The sequence below is a fragment of the Crocodylus porosus genome, unplaced genomic scaffold, assembly GCF_001723895.1.
Source record: "Crocodylus porosus isolate Cpor-Errol unplaced genomic scaffold, CroPor_comp1, whole genome shotgun sequence".
NCBI classification, from domain to species: Eukaryota; Metazoa; Chordata; order Crocodylia; family Crocodylidae; genus Crocodylus; species Crocodylus porosus.
Window position 1 is genome coordinate 16,371,118 of NW_017728928.1, and position 27,826 is coordinate 16,398,943.

The window sequence follows — 27,826 nt, forward strand, 5'->3', positions numbered from 1 at the left end:
CCCCACACATGGGTTGTGTCTGGCCCCTCATCCCCTGGCAGACCCCCAATCCCCTTCAGCCTGCTGGACCCCCAACCACCTGCTAGACCACCCACCATCCTGACTTACCTGATATTGAGCAGCCATTTTGAACTGATTTTACTTTTACTTTAAATGGAAAGCTCAGTGTCCTAGTAACTTCTCTATATGCGACAGTCATGGTAAAGAGACACTTGTATATCTTGATGCCACTTACTGTGTTTGACGTATGCATAGATCACTTTTAAACCAGTGTGTTTCTTATGAATACCAGCACCAGAGTCCTGATTAGAGTGAAATGTTTAATCTCCCTAAAAAGTGTGTGTTTAATTAATATATTTTCAAGTGTTTTAAAATCATCAGTTAAAAATTGTTCTAAATAGTATTCTAATCACCTGTATTTAGAAAGCTAAATATCCTCTGGGTATTTGTTTTCATACCCAGTATATGAGAGCGAAGTGTCTGAGGTTTGTCAACACGGAAGTCAGAAGTTGTTTCTCTATTTTTACAGGACTTGAGCAAAGTCATCTGTTGCAACCTGCAGTTATGTCGTTAGGTAAGGTAGGGTGGAGTGTAGCAGGTGCTTATTAATACCTCTAGGCTACAGGCAGAGGTGACTGTATTTTCTTGAATGTTCTCTGAACTCAGCAGGTGGATATAGTCTTAATAATTAAATTGAGAGTGGATGCTGTTTATTATCTTGTTTGGATAACATGCATTTTAATAACAATAACCTTTTTTTAAATTTAGAAGAAATTATGTCCAAAATATTTGTTCAGCTGCTCAAAATAAATTAACATATTACTAGTTTTCCAAAACAGGATTTGGCTAACTGACTTCTGCATTTCTAATCAATCTTCATTTTTCATTTAATTTTTCCTTTAAAATGTCTTTAAGGAGCTGTTAATTTTTTCAGGAACAGTCAGTTTTAGGTTAATATAATTTTTTGGTATGTATAAAAAATGGGAGTAAGGTAACCATATATACAGCAGCGTGACGATAGTAATTTTTGACAGTTAAATATCATAATGAATTGAAATAATGTCATAGAGCAAGTACAGTAGCTTCTTGTGAAGCTGTAGATTGCGTTTTACTGCTCTGTGAGAGCATAAACCTTATCTGTTTACATCTGAGAAAAAGATTATGCAGTAGGTTTTAAATAAATAATTTTTAAGATATTTAGAAAATGTGATAACAGTTTCCACCTACCTATCCCAAATCCTTGATGTTACAATTTGGTTGCTACCTACCTAAATGTGTAGCTACAATATGTTGTCCCTTTCCATGTGTGTGTTTTTTTTTTTAATTTTATTTTGCCTTAGTGTTCATGATCCTTAGGTAGTATCCAGTGCCCAGCACTGCCTAAAGGTGGTTACATGACCACTGTTTAAAACTTTAGCATGTGTAAAGTGGGTGTGTCATACTTTACTGTTGAATCCCAGAAGAGTCCTTTTGGTGTAGGCATATCCCTAGTGCCACCCCTAAAATTTGTTATGCAGCTTGACCTAATTGTGTTTGACTTTTAATAATGAAGCACAGGGATAATCTTGTTGAACTGGAGTGGGATTGCATGTTACTTTACACCAAAAAGTGGAAAGATTTATGGAATTGGAGTATAAAACACTTAGCTCTGATTACACTGTATTCCTATAAACTAATACATACTTTTTATTTGACCATAAGCAGGTTATTTTACTATTTTCACTCTCAGCATTCCAGTGACAACACTGAGACTCAAGAGGCATAGTCAGCTAATTGAGTGCTGGAGGTTGGGGCATGAGGTGTGCTGACCATTGCTGAAGCAGGGGAGGTGGGGACAAGGGTGAGGGGAAGGGAAGACTTACCTTTGTGGGCTGCTGCTGCTGCCATTGCTGTAGCAGCGCATCGGCTGTGCTCAGAGCAGCAGCACCATAGCCAGGCTCCCTGAGAACCGACCCTGGCACCTTGTTTCTTCCCTCTCTTCCCCTGCCCCTGAATTAAGTATGTATTGGGTATAGGGCACTGGCTCTGGCAGAGGCTGCTCGGGGGCAGGGAGGGCACTTGCTACCTTCCCCCCAGATCCACTGCTTAGTGCAGTGCTGGCCTGCCCGGCTCCTGTGGCCAGGCAGGGCAGTGCAGGCTGCTTCTGTGCGGCAAAGACTCCCAAGGGAGCCAAAGATTCTGGCATCCCCTCATAGCTGGTGGCCAGGCTTGGTGCCCCACTCACCTTGCCTGGTGTTGAAACTATTTGCATATTTTTCCAGACTGAAATCTCTGAGTTTTTCTCTCTACACATTATAGGTATTGAAGAATCATGTTAAGACTCTCCTTGAGATGGAAGGAGAGGACATATTACCACAAGTGGCTGAATTAGTTAGGGTAATCAGTCTCTTTTGAAGGAAATTTGCAGCAGGTTTGTAAAACTGCCTCTGGGAGTTGTTTCAGTATTCCTGTAGAACCAGCTAATTCCATTTTTTCACCAGTTAATGCAGCATTTTTCAAAACAAGTTTGGCTGCATTTTTTTAAAGCTTTTATTGTATTTTTTTTCAGAAATGGTAAAGAAAATGCCAAAATATCATTTTTGCTATACCATTTCCCCCTGAATAGGGATAGTATAATGGTTTTATATAATGTTTGTGGGCATAATGGGTACACCATAAATATTCTGACTATATTTGCTTTGTTTACTAGATGAAAATCAGTTTTATTTTAAAATGTAACATATTCCTTTCCCATTATTGTGGCTTTTCTGCAGTGGTGATTAAGTTAAATCTCAAAATGATTAGCTATTAATTGATATTTATTTACTATTGAGTTTTCCTCATGTTATCCAAGTAAATGCAAAGATAATTAAACAACCAAATACTTTGCTTGATCCGTGTAAAGATCTCCAGACCCATGTTTTTATTTCAGAAAAAGAGCTATCTGTAAATCTAATATGACAGAGAGGTTTGAGAATTAGATTTAGTTCTGTTTCCCCGGGAGGCTGTTTTTTCTTCAGGCAATATTAGTTTATTGAGTTACATGACATCTTGGGAAGAGTGCATTTAAAATATACTACTGCAGTTGCCAAAAGTAAGCCCGCCAGGGAAAATTATATATTTGACAATGTTTGTCAGTGTGTTACTGGAACTGTGTGAAAGGTTTCGTTCAGAGGAACTCAGAAGCCTCCCTCGTCCTGGAGAACGGGGGAGTTAGGGCCTGTGAACTGTCCAAGCGTTGTGATTTGTCTCCTATACATAATGCAGAAGCAGTACATTTTAGAAAAGATGCATAATCACTTCCAAATTTCCTTGTGGTGGGGATCTCAAGCCCTGAAACTTAGATTTTTACTTAAAGGCTGTCCTGTCTGGGGAATGCTGCTGCTGCTGCAAGCCCCACACCTGATGAGGTTCCCAGTGGGGGCAGTGTTCTCCCTGCCACCCCCTCTCTGAGCATTGCAGCGGGGCCAGCATGGTGGAACTCCACTACTACTGCAAGCCCTGCATCTCACAAGGCTCGCAGTGGTGGCAGCATTCTCACTGCTGCTCCTGCTTACAACTCTGCACCTCCTGAGGCTCACAGCAGGGGCCACATTCTCCCCGCTGCTGCCACTGCAAGCCCCACATCTCAGGAGGCTCACAGCAGGGGCAGCATTCTTTCCGCTATAAGCTCCACTGCGAGCCTGTCAGCTGATAATGCTCGCAGTGGGGGCAGTTTTCCTGGTGCTGGCTCCTCTGTGGGCCCCACAGCCCACATTGTCTTTGGGGCTTGCAGCAGGGCGAATGCAAAGAATTCTGCCCCCCAAGCAAGCCTGCTAAGCCCTGTCAGCTATGGGGCTTGCACCTGTGGGAGCTGGTGATCCCAGGCTCCCCCTGCACCAGCAGTAAGATGTGACGGGAGCTAATATGTAATCCCACAATCACACCTCCTGCCATGCATATGTGGCATGGCAGGGAGGTATGATTGTATGAATCATGAATTAGATCTCATTGTGTCTTTATCTGCACGTGTAGAGGGCCCCTTAGAGATATAAAAACGGATCAAACGGGCACTTACTTATCTGTGACTGCCTTTGATAATTATTTAGAGCTACAAATAAATATGAAGAAATCACCAGTAGTTTTGTACTGCTTACAAGAATAATTGATTCAGCATCCCTATAATCTATACTTGCCTCAGAATTGTTCTTAAGCAATTTCTTGTCCTAAAACCCCTGTAAAAGTTATCTTCAGAGTCACCAAAATCAGGCTATTTTGGATCAAATTTCCAAGAATTTTACTCATTCCCACAGTCTGTAACAGAAGCACTGAGCTCTTGAGCTGCTACTTGTAACTGTTCCCTGCCCTTCTTAAACAGTAGAGGGAAAAGGATCTTAAGGGAATCTACCACTCCATGACTTAAAACTTGTAGTCGTTTGTCAGTTAATAAACAACAACCAAAAAACCAAAATTCCCATCACTGAAGTTCAGAAAGTTAATTAAATACTGTGTTGTGTCTACCTCTTTTTTTTCTAGTGAAGCTAATTTAGAAGCTAGAAAGACAGCTTCCTAATTGTTAGCTGCCAGTGTCCTGAATATCTCTGCCAGAATTGAAAGCAAGACAAAACTTGTTAGCTTTGTGAATGACCACCCCATTCTGTAAACAATATAAGTACATCCATATAGCTTCTATAAATGTTAGAATAAAGCATAAAATACATGCTGCTAGATCCCTCTGCCATTTAATCACCAGATACTTCTGTGTCCTTCTTATATGCTGCTTGAGTGAAAAGATACTATGCTATTAGAGCTAAAGAATCATGGATCATTTTACAAGTTGGCATTGGTAACTTATTTGATCGTCAGAATCCTCATGAGTGGTTCCCACAAGACTTAATTGACTGCCTCACGGTCGATATTTCTTAGAAGCAATTTTAAGAACAGGGGCGACTTGAACTGAAATGCCAGCAAGAGACAACTGCCCCAGTTCCACATTTTTATAGTAAAAATAAATAGCGCCTTTAGAATCTAGCTGAATCAGTATTTTGATGGAAAACAGATAATTAAATCCAAACCTAAGCAAGTCTAGTGGTAGGAAGAGAAAAGTACAATGTAGAATTTATCTGTATAATGTCCTCCTTGTAAGGCTGCTTGCCATCAGTTTTAGTAATTCTGTAGCTTTAGAGCATGGATGTCAAATGTACAGTCTCTGGGCCAGATCTGGCCTGCAGAGCAGCTCTATCCCGGTAGCCTACTGGAAGTTGCAGGGGTGAATATGAGGGTCTGGCCTACTGCTGAAGTTGGGCCCCAGTTTACGTGGCCATCAGTGTCAGAAGGTATGTGAGGGCTTTGCAGATATAGCCCTGGTTGTCCTGTAGCTGCTTTTGGTTACCACACGCACCACTGATTCTGCCCAGCCCCTCTGCTCCCAGCACAAATGATGCTTCCTAAAAGTGGACAAAGTTTTCCATTGTTTCTTGTGTTCACTCTTAAGGGTTCGATAGCTTGATTGAGTATCCTATCCAGTGCTGAAATGCTACAAGAAGTCAGTTACATCACTGAAGCATTGGTAATATTAAGCTGAAATGTCTTTGATTTGTGACATACCTCAAAACCAGCCGATCAAAAAATGTAACCTCAGTAGTATGAGGATTGTCCCATGTAAGGTGTCCCAAGGCAAAATATTCAGGCATGTACTATTTTAACCTTGGGTGACTTTTACTACAGTGCATGGGCGGTGATGGATGGTTTCAGGTAAGACTGACAGCGTATCTCAAAATGGAGAATGCCTCCTGTTTTATATGCCTCAACTAAAAATCCATGTTACCTCTTGTAGCACCTATTTTTGAATTATAGTTTGCATGAACTGTTAAAAATATGCACATTGTTTTTTGAAATTTCAAAAGGAGCTATATTTTGAAAGCTTTTGCCATTATAGGAGCATTTTACTTTTTAAGACTAGCAATTTTTGTGTCCTTTTTTTTTTTTTTTGGAAAGAGGATAAGACTCCCAAATGTATAAATATTTTTTATCAAGTATTTCTCTGTCAGCAATGTAAGAAGCCGAAAAAATTTCAAGTACTTTTGTTCTTGTAACAGCTTCCTGCTGTATTTTTTTCATTTTTTCAACAGGCTCTTTCTAGGAGGATGGTTGGGACAGTGCAAGATATTCCTTATGAGGACACATTAGTATATATGTACATTATTTTTAAATCTTTGCTAATCTGGGGTGTTGCCTTCTATGTACTTTTCTTCAGGTGTGAGATCACTGAAGTACAGCTATAGAGGGCTAAGAAAAGAAACATAGGCTATGAGGCAAGAAGCAAATGTGTTAAATCAAATCCCTGTTTGTTAAATTAGCTTTTAAATAATAGCTCATATCTACTAAGAGCAGCATTTTGTTAATTTTTACTGAGCATAAGCAAATATGCACCTTTTCATATAGATTTTCATTTAAAACTTAACATTGAATAGCTTTGTATTTTCCTTAGCTATAATAGTCCTAATTCTTTTGTGTATTTCTTATTTCACAGTTATTCCTGTGATTTTAAAGGCATTGACATATGATGAGAAGAGGGGAGCTTGCAGTGTGGGTTCCAACGTGAGAGATGCAGCATGCTATGTTTCCTGGGCCTTTGCTCGTGCCTATGATCCCTTAGAACTGAAACCATTTATTAATCAAATTTCAAGGTAAGTTTCTATGGGGAAAATACTTTACTTACTGTGCCAGGTAGCAGTGCTCTCAAATACATGACACTGCTTCACATGGCTGCCCGGCACAGTAAATTTGCAGTGAATTTTTTCTTTAGGTAATGTAGTAAATAGAAGAGTGCTATTAGAGAGAGTCTAATATTGTAATGTTCTGATACTACACAGCCAAAACCTTTTAGGCAACCTTTTCAGAAATATTTTCTGAATCATTTTGCTCGAGAATAAGATATCCTGTAAAGGGATGTTGCTGGTAGGTGTTGTAAGGCTTCGGTCCTCTTCTGGTCAGCACCTTGTTCCCTAGCAACGTCAGGGTAAGACTGTACCCTGGGGCCACCTAGATGGTTTTGGGCACCGCCCCTACTTGCCTGCCACGCCTTTTATGTTGATTGATGGGGAGGCAGTTCACTGTCGGTGGTCCCAAAAGGGGACTTGACCCTGGTATTTCTTCATGGGGATCCAAACCTCCCCTTTACCCCACCCTTACCACATCCACGGCCTGGGAAGATACTCCCTGCAGTCATCCTTGGACTGATCTGTTCTCATCCACATTACCTGCCTTGACCTGGGTCAGGCCTTTCCAACCGTCAGTTTTTCTCGAGTTGATCCCTGGTCTCTGGATCAGCTTTTGGGTAAACTAAACCTGCCCCGGCCTGGGATAACAGAAACTTAGGCTAATTCTTAACTGAAAAAGGTGTTCGATGTCTGCCAACAGGCACCCAGGATTCTGACTCCCAGGATCCCTCTGACTAGGAGCTAATCACTCCTGGTCCTACCATCTGGTGGTGCTTGCCACTTCTCCGTAGGGCTTTGATGCAGCTGCCGCCTGTTCCTCCCTCTTCACCAGGTTGGCCGTGGGGCTAAGCCATAGCTTGTTGTCCCTCCCTGCTGCAGTACCTGAGTTCCCTGCTGTGGTTGTGGCTCAGTTCGGGCTGGTAATGGAGAACCACTTCTCCCTGCTGCAGCTCTCTAGTGATCCTTGGCTCCCAGAGCCCGGATCCCTTGCTCTGTCAGCCAGGCTTCCTTCCCTGCGCTTGGGGCCACCTGGCTCTGCCACCTGCGTCTCTCAGCTGGCATGCTGTGCCTCTCCCTCTCTCCCGCTGATTTCTCTTCCTGCTGCTCTTTGGGTAGCCCGCGTTCCTCCATGGCCCCACCCCCAGAGCTCGCTGATTCGTAGGCTCAGGCAGCTCTGAACTGCTGAGCCTGCATGGACATTTCCCTGCAGCTGCCGCTTGTCTCCTTCCCTGTGGTAAGTATCGGGGCTTGTTGGGAGGGGTCTGTGGCCATGTTGGGGGGGGGCTTTTGCCTCCCCTCTCACAAGGGACTATATAATCTCCCTTAAAAATGCTCATTTAACTTGGGTGATATGAATGAAGCTACCCAAGTTGTGAAAAGTTTAACGATTCTTATCTCTACACTGTGAAGAACAGATTTTTAGGGGGGTTTTAATTAAAATTAAAATTTTTGAAATAAGGTTCTATAGTGAAGTTTTTATGGTACTAGAAATTGTACCCAGAGTCTCAATTGAGGTATAAAAATAGTGTAATATAACTTTAGCCCTGGAAAAAGAAAACGTTTTAAACAAAATCTCCTAGGTTTATGATCATCATTAAAATATATATTTCCTTACAGGTTTTTTCAAAGGGTACAGTTAATGCCTTTTCAAAACAGGGACCAAATAATTACTTATTATGTGTAATGCTTCCATTTTCATTTGTTTACCTGTCACTTTAAAAATAAAGAATAAATTCAAAGAAATCCATAAGGAAACACTGTGGAGGAATTGGTTCCTAGTAATGCTTGATTAGGAGCCTTCTGTACTCTCTTTCTCTACCCGTTCTGTTTTCAGTTCTGGAAAAACATGACTCCAAGCAGCTATGAAGTCTTTTGGAGTTCAGTGCAAGAAAAGTGGAACTGATAAGCTGTTCTAGATTTGGGAAATAGACCCTCCTCCTGCTGCTTCCTCCATAAGTGCACCACTCCATGAATCTAAGGAAGAAGCTGCTGGTTCTCTTTCACTTTCCAGATGCATGCTTGGTTGTAGTGACTCAGCGGGGGGGGGGGTTCTGCTTTTACTGATATTGGGGGCATGTCACTAAGCACTGCCTAACAACCAGGATTATTTTTTTAGAGTGATCTAGGTAAAAAATTCCTATTTTCCATCCTTTATAATTAAACCTGTTACAAACTTCATCAGTGTCTTTATGTAGTGACTCTTTGATTGGTTATGAGATTCATTCTGGTTTATTTTTACAAAAATTGATGAAATGTCTGAAGTTATACTTCTATCTAAAACTGTTTTGCTCTTGCTTTAATGAAACTGGAGGAATAATAATTGTAGGATCATAGGAAAATAGAGCTGGAAAGGACCTCACAAGGTCATTTAGTTCGGCTCCCTGCTCAAGGCAGGATCATCCCTGACTAAACCATCCCAGCCAGTCTCTCCTACCTGCTCTTGAAAACTTCGAAGGATGGAGATTCCACACTCTTTCTAGGTAGCTTGTTCCAAAGCTTGAAACCCTTTCATAGTCAGAAAGTCCCTCCTAACTTCCAACCTAAATTTTCCCCTGCTGCAGCTTGAGGCCATTGCTTTTAGTTCTGTTGGCTCTGATCATGGAGAAAAGCCCATCTCCATTCTCTCTGTTATCACCCTTCATGTATTTGAAGACTTTTAGCAAATTCCCTGTCAGTTGTCTTTTTCCTGGCTAAATAATCGTAGTTGTTTCAGACTTTCCTCAAGTCTTGCCTTCCAGGCCCCTAAGCATTTTTGTTGCTCTGTGCTGTGCTCTTTCCAAAATGCCCATGTTCTTCTTTAAATGTGTCACCCAAAACTGGACATACTATACCAGGTGAGGCCTTACCAGTGCTAAGAACTCTAATGCCATAACTTCTGAGCTGTCAATTCTCCTTTCTTATATTGTTCTCGTATCTGTAATGCTTCATGTGACACACAATTTGCTCATTCTCTCCTTTACTTTACCATGGTAATCTGGCTCTATATGTAGGATGCAGACTCTCCATTCAGAGATCATCTGTTTATGCTTTTCCTTTGATATCACAAAGCTGTTTGAAAGATGCTACGTGTGTTATTCATTGACATGAGGCCAAGCAAATTCTATTTGCCCAGCCTTTTGACCTTCAGTCCTCTAGTGTTAACATCGAATCACAGTATTGCTACGTTCTCAGCTGAATAGGGAGATGCTGTAGAAATTCCTTAGGTCTGGTGTGGTTTGATCATTGATAGGCTATATCTATTTGCATGTAAGTAGAATATACTAGCATAGCAGAATGATACTTCAGCCTGTATTTGTCCTGTAATAAATTTATATTAAAAGTTTCTTATAGTTGCATTGGCCGCTTCATTTTTCTGAGTATAGATAGTTTGAGCGCTTTGCAGTGAAGTTCCCTCTGAGGGCATTAGGTAGCAGAACATATTCAAATACATTATGACACATGGTTTCACTGAGTGTATCAGCAAGCCAATGACTACACACTTATTTTTTAATCTAGCCCAAGGTGTGTCACTATTTTATTTAAAGAAGAGTATCATACTTTTAGCCACATGCAAATTATTGCTGTGTTGAAGGTGCAAAACTCAGCATCTTAGAACAAAGCACTTGATATTCATTCTAATTTGATTACAGTGGGGAAACAGTCTTTTTCTCTATAAGAAAACAAGCTAATACAATTGTTACAGGAAAACAATATATTGTATAACTTAACATTTAAAAATGTTGAATCTTTACAAATGCATGCAATTATATGCTGCTGAAACCGTCTTCCATGTTGATAAAATTGGGAAGCATCATCCTTTGTCATTCTTAACACTGTCTTTTTGGCTGGCTGGAGGTGCTCAGATGCTGTTATGCTTGAGAGCAGTATTATGACATGTAAGAAGTTATTGAATAATATGAATCAGGCTTGAAAGACAAGGTGGTGGTGGTTGCAGAGCAAGTTCAGTGCAAGTATGGTAGTAACTACAAGCTGTTGAGCAGGTATGTAATTAAGTGATGATTCTTTTCATCTCTGAATCACTTTTGGCACAAATTAATGTTCTTGTCTGGAGTTTCAGCAGAGTAAAGCAGCATGGTAACTGAACCTCATTCTTGCCCTACTTCCAATTTAGGTTGTGATACAGTGGTTATAAAGTGAAATTCTTTTGCTGGTTGGGAAAATATTACCAATTTTTTTAACAAGCATTTCCATTAGAGAATGTTGATAGAACTGATAAAAATCTTACCTACTGATGAGAGAACTTTTTACAAAAGTTTACTCTCTATTAATTAGACTTTGGAGGGGAAACATACTTTGTTATTCCCATCCTGAATCTATTTTTGGAGGAACAGAGGAGTAAATATGCCATTTTTTACCAGTGTCAAGACTTTTTAAAGACAAAAATATATTAATCTTATTGTATTGTTTTACTTTAAAGAAATCTTTGATTTATGACTTCTTGTTCATCGTGTGTTGCTTCTAAGATGGGTAGTTGTAGAGAATATTGATATGGCAAGCATGTGAAAGCATCAGTAGATCTGGAATTCCAACTCAATACTATTCTTCTTGACAAACAGAAGTTTCAGGCAAATGGAAAGCTCTGTTAAAAAATCTTTGCCTCAGAATTCTAACACACTTTCCTGAATATTTATCTTGGCTATATTTTCCTTTCTGCCTTTAATTTGGGATCTGAACCAACACAGGTGTCATTGTAGTTGTGTGTTTTTTTTAAGTCCAGTTTAACTAGTTTCAAAAGCCTTCCCTCTCCTGTCCAAATTACAAGCCCACATGAAGTACAAAAAGTAAATGCTTGGTAAAATGATCATAAAAAATTAAGTAAACCCCTGGATTTTTAGGATTGCCTACCTTCTAAAATATTTTTATGCATCAAAAATTTTGTGCTAAGTAAGACTGTCTAAAAGGGTGTTACCCTCTGTTTATAATGCTTGATTAAAAAATAAATAAAACTACTGACTATGTCTTGTGGATAAGAAAGTAGAAATTATATATAGTTTAATAACTATGAATTTTGTAAGGATAATTCTTTTCTTGTTTCCCTAGGAAAATAAATCAAGTAAATGCATTTTCTGCTAAGAATCAATGCACTCAGAAGTAGAGTTGTTTTGTCAGTTTGTTTAAAACTGCAGTGCAAAAAAAGTACTTCTACTATTTGTATAAACTGTGTAATTTTAATTCTTCAGTTCTAGCCCACTGCACGTATTTAACTATGCGAAACTATTACTTAGTTATAAATCTTAATTTTCTTGAAGAAAAGGACACAACCTGTCAGTAAATTAATTTTTCTTGGCATTCGTTTTCATTCTGGTGAGATCTAAGTGCAAGCTATTTTCACTCACTTTAGCATTGTGCTATATGACACAAGTAGTGCACACAGTGTGGGAGTACAGGCAACTCTGCCTTCCCTGCGGTGGTGCGTTGTTTGTGGTGAGAGAAAAAAAGGAAGGTGTGGCTGTTGGATAAACTGATGTAGCTTGCCCCAGGGCAAGATTGTCCTGCAGAATAAGGAAATTTGAAGTATTGCTCTGAGCTACATCTTGTGCCATGATGAAACATTGAGAATAACTTCTGTGTACAAAAAAATCTATTTGTTGTATGCTTTCTTAAGAAGGGAGTTGTACACAAGTGCTTGTCTTGCTTTTCTCTAGTGTAAAGCTTTGTGCTATATGTGATTCATGAGTTTAAAGGGTGTGCCCTATTTTCCTTTTAAAATTACTGACAATGTATTCAGTCTTTTTATTTGCATTCCTACTAGTTTTTTTACCAAGAGATTTATTTACTAAAATCTATGTAGCTTTCATGTAATGTAGCTGATACTGATTTAAATTTAGATTTTTTTCACTGAAGAATTGTTACAAATCTCTAATATTGAAAAATGTCTTTTAAAAATGCTTTCTGAATTCAGTTGAATCAAATTCCAGCTTGATGCCCCGTCTGCTTGGAATTGAAATAAAGTTGTAGGTTCTAAGACATTTATTTCTCCCTAATAGTACATGAAGTTAAGCTAAAATAGTATTGTCACAATATCTTTTGAATGATAGAAGACTTTGAATGGAATTAGTAAGTTTTAATAACATAGTTGATCTGGGGAACAGATTGAGGGATTGTGAAAGGATGTGTTAAAGAATTGGAGTTGTCCCTTTTTCAGGCACTGCTTATTGGCTGGAGCAGAGGGGATTGGGCTTGCTCATTGACACACCTGAGTGTGCTCCCTTCTACCCCTCGTATTTAACCTTACTGAGGCTTTTCAAAAGCCCTTCTGCTTCTGTTAGCTGTAATACCTTCCTTCCCCTTAGTTGTAGCAAGAGAATCGTATCTTCTGTGATGCTGTTAGTCTGGCCAATTCCCTTCTTAAAATCAAAACCAGTTTTTTCTTGTTGGGACACATTGACAAGAGGTTTAAGTGATTTCCCCCCCCCTCCCCATAGCTTCAGAAAGAAAAGTTGGATTCCTTGAAATAGGATTAATAGTGTCTTGTGCAGGTAAAAGCTATAAGGAGTGGTCCCAGAGGCAAATGAGATTGGGATTTTGCTGGTGGGTTATGTGTTTATAAGAAGGGGGAGACCTGAAATCTCCTCTGCTTTGATGGGCTGTATAACCTCACCCCTTTTAACCTGGTCAGGAGGAAAGGGAAATGAGATCAGAATAGGCTGAGGAGGGTCTACCCCAATAGTGTGGTGGTATGGAATGTGCCTCCTTCTAAACTGCACTGGAAGCAATTAAATTTATGATATGAGGGAGCCAGCCTGTGCTTAAAATAACTTTTCTGTCATTTGTTTTCCTGCCTGGCCTGCTCAAAAGGCTAAATATACTTCAAGGAACTACAAAAGTGTCTTGGAGACTCAAAGGTGCAAGTCATTCTTTGCTGTACCTATTAGAAGTCAAGTGTGGAAAGTTTCAAACAAGTCGAGACATGTTTCGTTACCTGGCTTACAAAAAAAAATCCCACTTTGTTTGACATGAACGATTGCTTTATGTTAGGAAATTCTGGTGGAGTATCACATAAACTCCCACAATGAAAGCAGACGGGTGTAGATGCCTTAAACATGTTTCATCTTAGACACATTGCTCTCCTTGCTAATCTGCATGTTATAGTAGTAGTACACTGTGTGTGCACTCAATTAAAATGAATTCTATTTGAACAATTTAGTAACCCAGTTTGATGGGCTTTAAAGGAGTAGCATACAACTGTTATATGGAAAAAGCTGAAACTGTGAGCACAACAGTTAAAAGTGATCATGAATTCCATATATTTTTACTTGCTAAGAAGCCAGACACTCAACAGAACTGTGCTACTGTAAAGTCAGTAGATTTTAATTTCTGAGTTTTTGTTTGTCAAAATATTTCATGATTTTAAATAAGGCTTTGAACTTGCCCTTGTTCATATTAAACTTCTGGAAACCTGAAGCAGAAATATGCTTCTCTGACTTCTCAGCACATTTTTCTTTATATTTTCTTTACATTTGTGTAGATGCAGTTCTTGTCTAGAAGGGTTTTCACCGGTCATTGGTTCTTTAAAAAAAGAAAAAAGTGTGTGTGTGTGTGTGAGAGAGAGAGAGAATCCAAAATACATCGATGAAAAATAAGAGGCCTTTGTGTCAGGGGGATTCCAAAGTTTTTATATTTCAAACTCTTACTAGAGAGTATCATATAATCATTTAATTTTGCTCTCATTATTATGCACATCAGTTCATTCTGTTTCAGGCCCACACAGTATGCCTGTGGCATCTACTGAACTTACATGAAAAAATGATATTATGAAAATATTTAATACATATTCTTAGTTATCTTTGTGCAACACATTTTATATCCATTTTGAAAAAATATTGAACATGCTATCTATTTTTGCCCTTAATTTTGTGTCTTTTGCTTTTTTGATTTTGAAGGCTGGTCCTGGCCAGGTGGTGAAAATTTAAAACAAGAGTTCCAGAATTGCAGGGGTGCAGGGCAGTCTCGTGAGCGAGTGGAGTGACATGGTGCACCAGGGAGGAGAGTGGGCATCCACTGCTGCTGCCTGCCTGTGTGACGCACCGTGCTGCTCTGCTTGCAGTAGTGCCCCTGATCTGGGGGTGGCAGGGAGGCAGTGTCTTGGATTTCCCAGAGTCCCATATGGTTACCCCATTATTAGTGAAATTAATATCCTTCTGCTGGAACAGTAGCTATTTTGGATTTACTTTTCAGCCAGTATATATTTCCTGTTTTGCCTAGAGGCAATAAATAATGTAAAGATGAGTTTCTGAGTTTGTAAGGAATAATTTTTTGCTTAAATAGTTTTCTGGAAAAAGGTTATTATTTCTCAGATGAGTTAATTGAATACTGGAGGTTACCGTAGCTGTGGACTAGATCTTCTAGGATATATTCTACACTTCTCTTGTTATATGGCAGATTTAAACAACAGTCTTTATTACTGGTAAAGGGCATTGAATGGTGCAAAATCATGACCCCCTCCTCCCACATATATATATATATATACACGTACAAATACATACACATGCATAAATAGGCTAGTTTCATAGTAAATACTCCTCCCTTTTTGGCAGATTGCTTTGTAGTTAATTCTTAATCATGGGCTTTGTAAGATGCATATTTTTGCATTAGTTTGTAGTTTTATTTTAAACTAGCCAATTGCCCGTCATGAATGATGGAGAGTTTAAGGGAGTGTTTAAATGCCTCCCCACCCCACCCTTTGGGGCCAGCCTTGTAAACAGTCCCTCCACTGCTGCCATGTCCTCCTCTAGCCTACAACACAGTGGCATCCTCCCCCCTGCCTGCCTGTCCACCTCTACTTCCTCCTGCAGAGCAGTGGGGCTTCCCTCAGACTGAGGAAGCAGCAGTGGGTCCCTCCCTGCCTCCTGCTTCCACCTCCTCCCATGGAGCAGTGGGGCTTCCCTCGGCCTGAGGAAGCCACATCGGCAGCTCCTCCCTCCCTCCCACCTCCATTTTCACCTCCTTCTACAGAGCAGTGGGTCTTCCCTCTGCCTGAGGCGGCAGTGGTGGCAGCTCCCTCTCCTCCACCCGCCTGCCCTTGCTTCCTCCCGCGGAGCAGTGGGGTTTCTCTCTGCCTGACGCTGTGGTGGCTCCCTCCCCCCCAGCCGCCTCTGCCTCCTCCCATGGAGCACTGGGGCTTCCCTCCACTTGAGGTGGCAACAATGGCAGTGGGTCTCTTCCCCCACCTGCCCACCTCTACCTCCTTCTGCAGAGCAGGGGGGCTTCTCTCTGCCTGAGGAGGTGGTGGCAGTTTCCTCCCCCAGCCCACCCACCTTTGCCTCCTTTTGTGGAGCAGCAGAGCTTCCCTTTGCCTGAGGAAGTAGCGGTGGCAGTAGTGGTGGCAGCGACTCCTCCCTCCTTCCCACCTGCTTCCGCCTCCGCCTCTTCCCGCAGAGCAACAGAGCTTCCCTTTCCCTGAGGAGGTGGCTGCAGCGGCTCCTCCCTCCCCCCTGCCTGCCGCCCTGTCCCTGCCTTGGCCACCTCCTGTGGAGCAGTGGCTCCCGCCTCCCTGCCTGAGGTGGTGGCACCTCCTTCCCTGCCCGAGGAGGTGGAGCCCCCACAGGCAGTTGCCGCCAGCCCTCTGGGCGGCACATGCACAGTTGCCCAAAAGTGTTATGGACGTACAGGCAGACAGACCAATCACTTTATTATATTAGAATATTTGTGATAACTACTAAACAGTATTTTAAGAAGTGTATTTTATAAAATATGTTTATGGTTATAATCTCACTGACTCAAACCTTCCTGCATAGCCCTGTGCCAAAGCTTTACTGAAAAAATGTAGAGGAGTCATCAGTTGCTCAGGACTATTTTGTTTTAGGGTGCAGTCTTGTCCTTCACAGTCTCTCAGTAGAGATGTCTTCTGAAAATATCTGACTTGTTTGATATTTGAATTAGAGACATTATTAAAAAACAAAATTTTGTTTTTATTTGTTTAAAACTTTTATTTTCTTAAAATATCTGGAAATCCTAAGTTTGTTGTATTTTAACATGTCTAAACCATCTGTAGTATAAAGCACATTTAAAATAAAAACATATTTCTGTAATTGATGGTTGTACATTAAAATACTGAAAAGTTTGGAAATCGGCAAACAATGACATAGTGTTAATGGTGTTATAACTCTTGTTGCAACATAATTAAGCACCCCATGGATTCAGATAGACAGACTGACTGGTGCCTAATGATCATTAATCAGAACGGCCAGGGTATACCAGCTTCTGAGTTTTCATTTTGCAGTGGTAAATGTTTATCCTACTATCGGTTAGCCAGTGTGAGAGGAGACTTGATTATCTTTGAACTATGAAATATTATAACTACCTCTGCATAAGGTGGGACCAATCTTTTTGGTTGGTGTGCCACAAAGGAAAGCTCCTTCCCAAGATCCACTCTGACCCACTTCTGCCTGATCCCTTGTTCTTCTCTTTCCTTCCTGATGCGTTACTGTGCTCTTTCCTCCCTGTCTGCTCTATTTTCTTCCTCACCTTATCTGTGCTGTTGTTCCTGCTCCCTGCCGGATCTACCATGTGCCAACAAAGTGGCCATGTCTGCCATTTGTGGTAGGTGTCACAGGTTGGCCATCCCTGGCATAATTTTAGCTGTGGTAAATTAGTTTTTGCACTCTTACTAGAGATGCAGCAGTTAAGCTATTGGTAAAGGTCTTTGGATTGTTCCATATTGCCACTCCCCAAAGAGCTCATTAAAATATAGCTGTGTATAACTCCATTTCATCTGAGGATTATAAGACACTTCAGGCCTGTGCATATGAAACCTCATAATACTGTAGAAAGTGCATCCCCTAAAATTGCTAGTTGGCCTAGTATACATCTTCTAATACTCAAGTTGTCTTATTGTCAGTATGTAAATTGAGATGATTTTATACTGTGAATCGACCAGATATACAGAGAAAATCTGGAAAGGCAATAGCATGCTGTTTATTTTGTATGGATGATTTTATGCTACAAAAAACTGAAAACATTTGAAAAATGTTTAATAATGTATCAGTACTGGTGGGTAGTCACAGTGTAGTATGTCTTCCCAGATCAATATAAAGTGACATTAGGTGTTCTCAGTCACAGCTCTTGCATTTCCACAGATAACTGAGGGAAAACTGTTTTCAGCCCAAGGAAATACCTAACTGAATACAAGGAAATGTCAAGTTACAACTCTGATTTTTATTAAGATAATTTAAGCATCCTTTTCCAGGGAATCTTGAATATTTAATATAAGCTTAATACTATGATGCTTTGCTTGTACATTATTAATCTTTATGCATTCATTACTTATACACTGTGTTTTCCTTTCTCAGTGCTTTGGTAATAGCTGCAGTGTTTGATCGTGATGTTAACTGCAGAAGAGCTGCCTCAGTAAGTTGACAGTGTTTCATTTATTCCTTTATTAAAATTACAGTTTACTTTCAATGCAAGTTAATTGGATAGGGATGGATTATTTAAACAAAAAGTATATGTTATGAGTAAAAAAGTATTTTAATATTATTATAATGTGGCTTGAGTACATATTAAAAATAATACAGACACATACTTGTAGACTATATTATGAATCCAGAGTTAAAATTTGTCTTATTGTTATCACTCCTCCACTCTGCAATGTAATATGTCCTAGGTGTCCCTTCACAGTATCTGATGAAGTAAGCTGCTGGTTATGAGAGCTTGTTGTATACTTTTCTGATTTAGTTAGTCTGTAAGATGTAAATGTGCCCTACCTTCTATGTTTCTCGGACCCATTTTATTCTGTGACTCTATAATACATGGAAGGCTCTATAAAACATGCTACTGAATCTTTATAATGCCACCATGCTTTTTTTCCCCCTGCATGTCAACCGTCAAGTTCTAACTGCAGTAAATTAGTACAAAAATAAAAATCTTCAGATGTGTTCATGGAAACTGAAAATGTTATAAGAAGGCAAGGAATGTCGTCCATATACACATCTAGATGGGATTAGAAAGCAGAGCCATCAATACAAAAATTCATTTTATAAAACGTCTCTGGACACTATAATGTTGGCAAGAAGATAGGTAGGAAGCATAGCTAATGTAAGGAGAAGGAATCATGTAAAGGGGAAGTTGTAATATTTGAGAGGAGGAACTTGTTAGGAATGTAATTTAGTATGTAGTAATGTGTGTGTAATTCAGTTTGGTTGTTCATGTTTCCTTAAAGTTTTGCTCTAAGAAAGAAGTCTCATGTTTTTTAAACCCTCAACCAAGCAAACAAAGAAAAAGTAGCTCAGGTAGAAGTTAAAAAAAATGGCATACTTAACTGGCTGTCTATATATATATAACACAAAAGATACAACAGTGCTTATCAGTGAATCCAATTGTCTCCAATATGTGAATAATCTTCTGTCCAAATGCACAAAAAACCAAAGGTGTACTTTGCAGTTTAACCAGGAGCTTAATAATGTGGGTAAATGAATTTCACAGCGAAGCAGAACTTCTCACAGAAGAAGCCTTGACAGCGTTCTTCTCTCTTTTGGCTCCCCTGTGTGTAAATGCTTAAGCCGCTTGTTTAAGTTGCATTATTTTCGCTAGGGAAGAGAATCAGTTGCTTGTACAACTGGCTCCTGAACCATTTAATCAATTGCTTGTACAACTGCCTCCTGAACTGTTTATGGTGTTATAGGTTACAATCAAATTGTAACCTTAAATTGAAAGCTAAAAAGCAGTGAATGTGGAAAATAAAATGCTATTATAATAGGCTTTCTGCCCGAGTCATCTCGGAACATGTGAATGGCAGCTATATTAGCTGCCCTAGTTTAATCTTCTGCAGTCAGAGCATGTATTCCCACATAGAGTGCAATATATTAGACCAGGGTTGGGTGCTAAATCCCTGACCCATGGGCCAGATCTGGCCTGTGGAGCCATGTGACCCAGTCCATGGGGCTTCCCAAAAGTCTGGAAATTTTTTGTTGGGGGAGTGGAGCAATTAACACTGCCACATTTCCAAAGCCCTGTGTGGCAGATGACATGGTCTGATATGTGAATCCAGCTGGCACACGTGGAGCTGGGGGCAGGCTGGCAAGCTCAATCCAGTGGTATTGCAGTTGTGTGCAGTAGAGAACCTCTTTATGCAAAGCACAGATAAAAAAAATTGGAAATCAAAACTACACAGAAACAAATTTAGTATGATCCTGCATACCCTGTGAATTCATGGACAAAATTGGGCCCCTCAAGCCCCAGGAGCACCTGTTCAAGTTTCCCCACTTACAGAGATGCACCCCAGGGAATCTCAGGGCACCTCTCTGTAATCAGGAAAAGTTAGGGGCCCCCACTTTCAGAGACCTACCCTAAGATCTCCAGGGATATGTCTCGGCAAGCAGGGAAAGCCTCTGCATGTCACAGCATGGAGACACAGGAATCAGGGAATCCTGAGTGCCTCCATGTGGGGACCTGTGTGGTCCTGTGCCTCCATGCTGGTGCCTCTGCTGGGCTTCGCTTCATATGGAGGTATGGCTTGATGTGGATCTTAGTGTGGAGGTACAGTGCAGTGTGGGACCTGGGGAATTCCCAGCACCCCATGCCTCTGTGATGGGTCATGTGCTGACTTGTATATCTGCATGAAGCATGGGTTACTGCAGGATCTGATGTAGGTTCCAGCATGGAGGTACAGGGTGCTGGGGATTCCCTGGGTCCCATGCTGTCATGCACCTCTGTACTGGGACACACAGTGCCCTGTGCTTCTTCATGTGCCATGGGTTGATTTAGGTCCCAGCAAGGAGGAACAGAGCAGCAAGGGATGTGGGGGAATCCCTGGGTAAGGGGAACACATTGCCCAATAAAGCAGATCAGCTGCTCCATTTTATTTGGCAGTATCTGTTTTTACCCATAGAGTTGCTGTAAAAGGCAGATGGTAAGTACAGTCATAAGGGCAGAGGGTGCATTAGGTAGTACAGGGTTAATCTTTTGAAAGCTGGGCACAGGGTGGTAAGTTACCTGTCACAAAGATATCTTTATAAATATGTGTTTTGATGAGGACAAAAGCTCAACCCTATGTTAGTTTGTTTTAACATCAGCCCATTAGGTCAAACTAAGGAATTGTCTAGAACGGCTGGCCAACTGCTTTTTATATTCTTGTGCTTTAGTGAAATTATTTGAAGTCATGTTAAGGTCATTCAGACATTCAGTGAGAAGCATGTTGTTAGTCTGTGGTCAGTCCCCATCTTGGTGAGTTGAGGAGAAGTCACATGGAACTTTCTGTGGGATGTTACAGATCTCTCTTGCTTAGAATGCTGTTTTTTATATTTTTATTCATCCTCACCACTGTGGAGGTGGATGCATCCAGAGTTGTTTTGAACTTTGGGAGGCAAAGATGTTTCCTGCATTAGCCTGGAAATTCTCCCCCACTGGTATTAGACATTTGGAATTTTAAAGTTCCTGATGTCAACTTGGCAACTTATTCCCCCCTCCCCCCCAAGCCCTTAGCAGAGGAATGGGACATTTGGGAAATAAGAAGGCAGGAAGAGAAGATAATAAAGAAACCCATGTTAGTTGTTGGAAATGGGTCAGATGGGAACTGAAAGGTAAGTGGAACAGCAGATAATGGAGAGTATGTGTTTAAAATGACTATGTCAAACAACAGTCCTACCAGTTCCTAACAGACCATTAGGAACTATCCTCTCCCTCAAAAAAAGAGTTATCTGATGAGTGCTCATCAGTCTGGTTACTTATTTGTACATGTGTATCTGTCTGTTTTTCTCTTTTTAAGCCCCAGGTTGGCTTGATGTCAGATATGAGCGAACAAAACTGTGACTGAATTAGGAAACTTTAGAAGAAGTGAAGGAAAAAAAAGCATATCAAGGAAGAATGTCTGTTTTTGCAGCTCATTATTTCAAAATTGTTAAATAAAAATGAGATAAATAATTTAGCAGGGAGATCGTGTGGCAAAGTGGGGGTCCCTTGCCAGCCACAGAGCTAGTTTCCCACCTGCCTCTGGGCATGCCACCCACCTGTCTCACTTGCCACGTCTTGTTGTAACTAATTAGGTTGTTAATTAAGGCAGGAGGCTGCCAATTTTTCATCCTGATATGGGGGGGAGCTATCTGTGGCTCCGTTCCACCCCTACACTGTGGTACAAGCCTCGCAGATGACATCTCAGGCAGTTGGCTCAACGGTCCCCTTCGCTCATTAGCTGCAGCTCCCAATCATGGGACCTTCGGCTTCCGTAAGCCCTGGCCCCATCTCAGGCCAGTCAGGACCCCAAGCTTCTTTGTTTATCGTGGGCATCCCTCATGGTGGGTCTCTGGCCCTTTTGACTCTTCTGGTCCTGGCCCCAGCATTGACTAGTCAAGTCCCTCGGTTGGATTTATGCCTCCTGCCTGCACTTAGGGATTGGGGTCCCCCATTCCTGGCTCAGGTGCTTCTGGAAGCATGCCTGGCCCTGTGGTGTCCCTTCCCCAGCAGGCTCAGGCAGCTCCAGAAGCTTACCTGGCTACTCTGCTGCAGTGGAATATGGCCCACCCAAAATTGAGGGCTGGGGTTAAGGTGCCCCTACTCGCCTTTCACTGGGGTGATGACTGGCCTGGCATTCCTTGGGGGCTCCCGCACCACAGGGAGCCCCACCAGGCCACCCACTCCCAGCAGGGTGCAGTTTTAGGTTATGCCCAGGACCAGGAGCCTCCAAACCATCCCCTACAGCTCCTGCCCTTACCTCCAGGATGTTGTATTTAGTCTAGCAGTCAGGCGATGTTATTGCCTGCTCTGCCAGCAGTGAACTGCCCTGTTTACATAAGCAGCCATGAATCTAAAAATGGCTGCTGCAGTTAAGCACCAGCTGGCTGCTTGGCTTGACCCTTAAAGTGGCAGATACCGACAGTGCCATGGCACAGATGGTTTATACCATGTTATAATACTTAAACCTAAATTTTATAGAAATCTAGAAATACGGTTAAGTGCCAACATAACTTTTATTAAAAAGAAGTGAAAAATACAACTTATTTTATAATGAACATGTAATAATATGGACAGTGGCCAGGTGGATTCCAAATATGAAGTTGAAATAAGATTTCAAAAAATGCATTCCATTGGAATGAATGCCATTTTTTCCCTCCAGTATACATTTCCAGAAAACATTCTTCTATAACATATGGCTTTACTTCCATTTTTATGGCTTTTGTTTGAAATTTTTTGAACATTTTTTCTTTACTTTTACTTTAATCATGACTTAACAAGAGCAAGTTCATGCAAAGAAGTATCCATTAGCTTTTTTTGGATACCCATCCACAAGTGGTTCAAATGAAAGTAGGTTCAATATGACACCAATTTAACTCCCCCCTGAATCTGGTAGCCATTCCCATCCAGTGAACTGACTATTGTCATTTCAACCAAATGTAATCTGTAAGCTAAGAACATTTCATAGCTGTTCAGTGGTTTGCTGAAAGCTGGAGAACTAAGGATGATTTTTAAAGACATTTTAGTAGTGTAAGTCAGGAGACCTAACAAAGAATGTGTTGCTTTCAAAAGCTTGTCTATCCCAACTATGTAGTTGATCCAATAAAAGATATCACCCTAAGAAATTTTTGTTTCTCACATATTTTACAAATTGTAATTGGTTTTATAATTTCTAATTCCTTGTGCTGTAATATGCAGAACAATTTTTCATAGGCACGTTAGACTAGCTTTGTTATCCAACCATGCCATTACCCTTAGCTCAGTGATTCTCACTGCTACAAGATCCTTTCATGGGTGCTGTAAGGTGCCACACTATGATGAGCATGTGTAGACGATATGAGGGGCATGCGTGCATGACACTTTGAAGTGGGTTAAATGGTTTTGCACTGCTTTAATGGTGTTGGCGTTTGCACAAGTTGGCGGCATATTGCACATCAGTTCCAGCCACTGTAGCACATTTGGCAGCGTAATGAGCCTTAAATTACTTTGGGGTGCAGCAAACTAAAAAACTTCCGAGCAGTTTTAGTTTGTTGCTCTACAGCCGTGGAGTGAAGCACCAGACTTCGTGCAGCTCAGGGACTGTGCAGGCAGCCTGGCAGCAGTCTGGGAAGGCAGGCTCCACTGAAGAAAAAAAAAAGTGTTGAGCCTGATCTCTTTCCACCCCCATTGGAGCTTGCCTGCTTGCATGAGTTGCGCCGGGGACCCAGTCCTTCCCTCTGTGGCTGTGGTGGCTCCTGGGACTGCCCAAGCTGGGTGCCTGTGCATGGATGCCGCCTAGGGGGAGGGCTGCCGCAACTGTGGAGGGAAGCACCAGCCCCACTCCCTGCAGCCCAGGGACTGCTCCATCTGCCAGCAGCTTGCCCTCCCTTCTCTGCTGCTGGAGAGGCAGGTAAGACATGGGTGTATATGGCATGGGGGTTTACCTCGTCCTATATTGAAACAGTGTTTTTAAAAACCCATCACTCCAATTTAGGGCCCCTGTTTCGTCTACACTTGCTACGTTAGCATGTTAGTTGTGCCATCACGATTCACAAGATAAACCCAGAGATTTCAAATAGGAGTATTTAGTACTAAAAACATTCTAACTTGCGATCTTCCTGAGTTCTTTGCAACAGGAAAAAAACGCTATAATATTCTTCTGTAGTCAAAAAAAACAAATGAAAGCTAAGAACTGGCGTTTTTTCCAAGGGTGCTTTGAGTTTAGAAAGCTTGAGAATTACTGCCTTAGACACATGAACAGTTTTGTTCTGAATTAAGTCGAAGTTTTGTATGCTTATCTGAAGACAGAACTAGTCAATAAATAAGCCAGGAAGTTTACTAGTCTCTTACTACGTTTTTACCTTATTATGTGGTATCTCTTTGCAGTTTACCAAATTAATCCATTTAGTAAAAACAGTTTATTCATCAGAGAAGGAATCTTTTACTTTGATGGAAGGATAGTTCTACCACATCTAATTTACTCAGCTACTGATTAGATCTTTCATTTGTATGACTTTTTTATTTAGAAGTAACTGAGATAATGCAGTGGTAAAACAGTAGCAAAATGTAAAATCATAGCATGCTAAGGAAACTTATTCTGGCTTGAATAAATGTTCACACTCAGTTTTAAATGTTTTACAACAACTCCTCCTTTCCATTGTTCATCAGTTTACAGTTACGTTATAGTATACAGACTGAATGGAACTGAATAGAAACTCATCCATACAGTCAGCTGGCCAATTGGCTCTTACTTAAATATGATAAAATGAAACTTCAGTAGTCTGAAACCAGTGCTTATGTACACAGGTAAATATAATAAAAACGTAAAATGAAACTTTCTAGCAGTTTGAAACAAGTACTGTGTACTTTGTGTATATTTTGAAAACCCAGGTATCCCCAGTTCCTGCTGTTATAACATTTGGCCAGGTATACTGATGAATTAGCTGAATGCTTTTTACTCAACCCCCCCCTCCCAAAACATAAAAAAAAAAATGTGATAACCATAATGCAGCTGGCCAAGGCTAAGTATAGCCTGAACCTGAATAGATTCAATTTTCACAGGTTAGTTTAAACTGTGCAGATTGAACTAGTAAGCAAGTGAACACTTTTTGATTCCAGAAATGCAGCCACGTCTGCAGTAGCCAGAAGCCAGGGGGCGCTAGAGCACACCTCACTCCTCTGCTGGAGCAGATGGCCTGAATCTGGAGGGGATCTAGGACAGAAGTTCAATAAACCGATTTAACCTAAAGTAGCTAAGCGTGATACTTCATCCATCCAGGTTTATCTTAAAGCGGTTTCCAATCACCTGGACCAATTTGTGTAATTTCTGTCACTAGTTGAAGTGTTGAATCCATTTTGTGTAGGGGTTGGCAACCTATAGCCTGTGGGCTGGATTCAGCCTGCAAAAACTTTGTATCTAACCTACAGATGTTGGGCTTTGGCAGCATTCAGAGGTGGGAGGTCCCTTATGTGGGTGCTCTCTGCACTGCTGGGGAGACAACTGGCAGTGGTAGGATTAAAGTGCTATGAATTTACTGTTCCTTTTCGATTGAACTGAACATGAGTTTAATTTATCTTTGTGGCTCTTATGATCTTTTGGTTCTTCTTGCAGTATTCTTAGCTTAAGTTTCTCAGTTTGTTTTGCACGCATTGTCAGATGAGAACTGTTGTATGCTCCCAGCAAACTTTCTTTATAAGCACAATGACATTACAGAAAAGTGGTTTTATCATTCAGATTATTATGATACTTCCATTTGAACATGTTTTTTATTGTTGTTTGCACTTATGTTTATATTTTTAGACAAAATAATTTATTTTGTAAAGAGAAATATTAAAGAAATTCCATGTAGAAGTGCAACAGTGCAAGTTCTGCATCAAACCTAGGTGGTAGGGATCTGGGGATCCACTACTGAAAGAATAGTATATTCTTTTGGGTTCTATACAGTGCTGGAACAATGCCTTTTATTTTGGGATTCTACAGACATACAAGCTGGCTGTCTCACTTAAATACCTGTGAAGTACTGAAGTAACATTCCAGCTGCCTTCTGTCCCCCTCCCCTCAATATTTGGGGCTAATTTGAGTTAATTGCCATTCTAGATATATGTGTAAATTATTATTCCCTTCTGTATTGATGCTACTCAAAGCTGAGCACATTCAGCCCAAGGATAAACATGGTTTTTAGCCCAGGATAATAAATTGCCTTGATACAGGTAAGGATGTAGCACACTAATTAGGTCAGTTCTGTCTTTTTGAGGGTCTGTTTAATGCCAGGATTAAGAAATGAACAAGAATTTTGTTCTCAAGTTTTACAAGTTTAGAGACTAGTATTTTAATATGCTTTCATACCTGTCTTTCTAATAGCCATGTTTTCTACTGAAGAATATGCTGTTAAACCAGTAGCATCCCAAACATATTACTGTTACCATTTTCTAAATAAAAAGGACAAAACAGAGGAGATAACTATTTTATTTGTCTGATTCTTTTTGAAGAAACTCAGAACACTTTAGATACCATAGGATGGATCCTTTGATGAAGCAGTTAAACAATAACAAACTGTCTTTATTTTGATTACCATATTTGTGGTCAAATTTCCTTTTAATTCTACTATGATGGAGGTCTGTGTTAGCAATCAAAGGGCGCATCTACACGAGATGCTATGGTGCTGTAGTGTCCATTGCCAAAACTGTGATGCCACCACTATGGCACCATAGCAACGTGCTCCTCATTATAGCCCATTTAAGGTGATGTAGCAGCCAAAAATAACCGTGTGCGATTGGCATGGTGCAATATGGGTCGTTACTGTGCCATCTTGTAGTACGTCCAAAAGGAAATACAGATGGTGCAGTAACAAAGGTGCTGTACGGTCATGTGTAGACATGTCCAAAGACAACTTTTATGGTTGTGACTGTTTTAATAAACTTGTATTTTTAAGCTGTTGCCATTCAGCGTAGAGCTTTAAGAGCATTAGAACATAAAGCGGGACCAAAAACTCAACAAACCACTATTCCAGAGGCCTATTCCTCTAACTCTGCTTACTTTTATATAAAAGATTAAAGCCATGGTTCATTTATACTTCTGCATGTTTTGAATTCATCTGGTATTTATCAAAAACCAAACCTGACTCATTTGGTATGTTTGTTCTCTTTGTTCCTTAGGCAGCCTTCCAGGAGAATGTTGGAAGACAGGTATGGTAACTTTTCTGAATCTTCATTCATGAAACTTCTTGAAGAGATATTGTAATACGCAGCTCAGAATATTAAAATTAAATAGTCCATCTTCAGTAGAATTAAGTAAAAGAACATCTAAATTTGGATAACACTTAAAACACTCATTATGCATTTTCATCATCTAAATGGAGGCTCTTTTGTGTTTTATTCCCTAAACTTGCTTGTGAATTTTTGACAGCGTTGGTTCTGGAAAAATGAGTTTTATGACTAGTTGAGATTCCTTCTAAAAAGCACAACCTTAGCCTAAAGAAACACAACGTAACTTATAAATCATCATATTATTAAAGTAAAGATAGAAGTAAGGCATTTTTTTTGCATTTTCCACATCATTGAGTTTTCTTGAAATAGTGTGAATGGCTAAGTAACTTACATATATCTTCAGAGCAGTTTGGTGGAATAGCTATGACTGAAACTCAAGACTCCTGATTTCCAATTCTCTGCTTTTGTCTGTTAAATCATACTGCCTTTCCTAAACCAGCATCTGAATTTTCACAAGAGATCTATTAGTTGTGTAGGAGTCTGAGTTTTACTGTGGAGTAAAAAAAAAAAAAAAA

At 40.5% G+C, this 27,826-nt stretch overlaps 1 protein-coding gene across 1 annotated transcript in view; it reads left to right on the forward strand.

Moving 5' to 3' along the window:
• The window catches only part of TBCD (tubulin folding cofactor D), a 226,913-nt gene that overhangs the window by 91,757 nt on the left and 107,330 nt on the right, over window positions 1-27,826 (forward strand). The window contains exons 14-16 of the mRNA XM_019542712.1: window positions 6,491-6,647; window positions 17,972-18,029; window positions 27,201-27,230. Coding sequence (XP_019398257.1) covers window positions 6,491-6,647; window positions 17,972-18,029; window positions 27,201-27,230 — 245 coding nt within the window. The remainder of the gene's footprint in view (window positions 1-6,490; window positions 6,648-17,971; window positions 18,030-27,200; window positions 27,231-27,826) is intronic.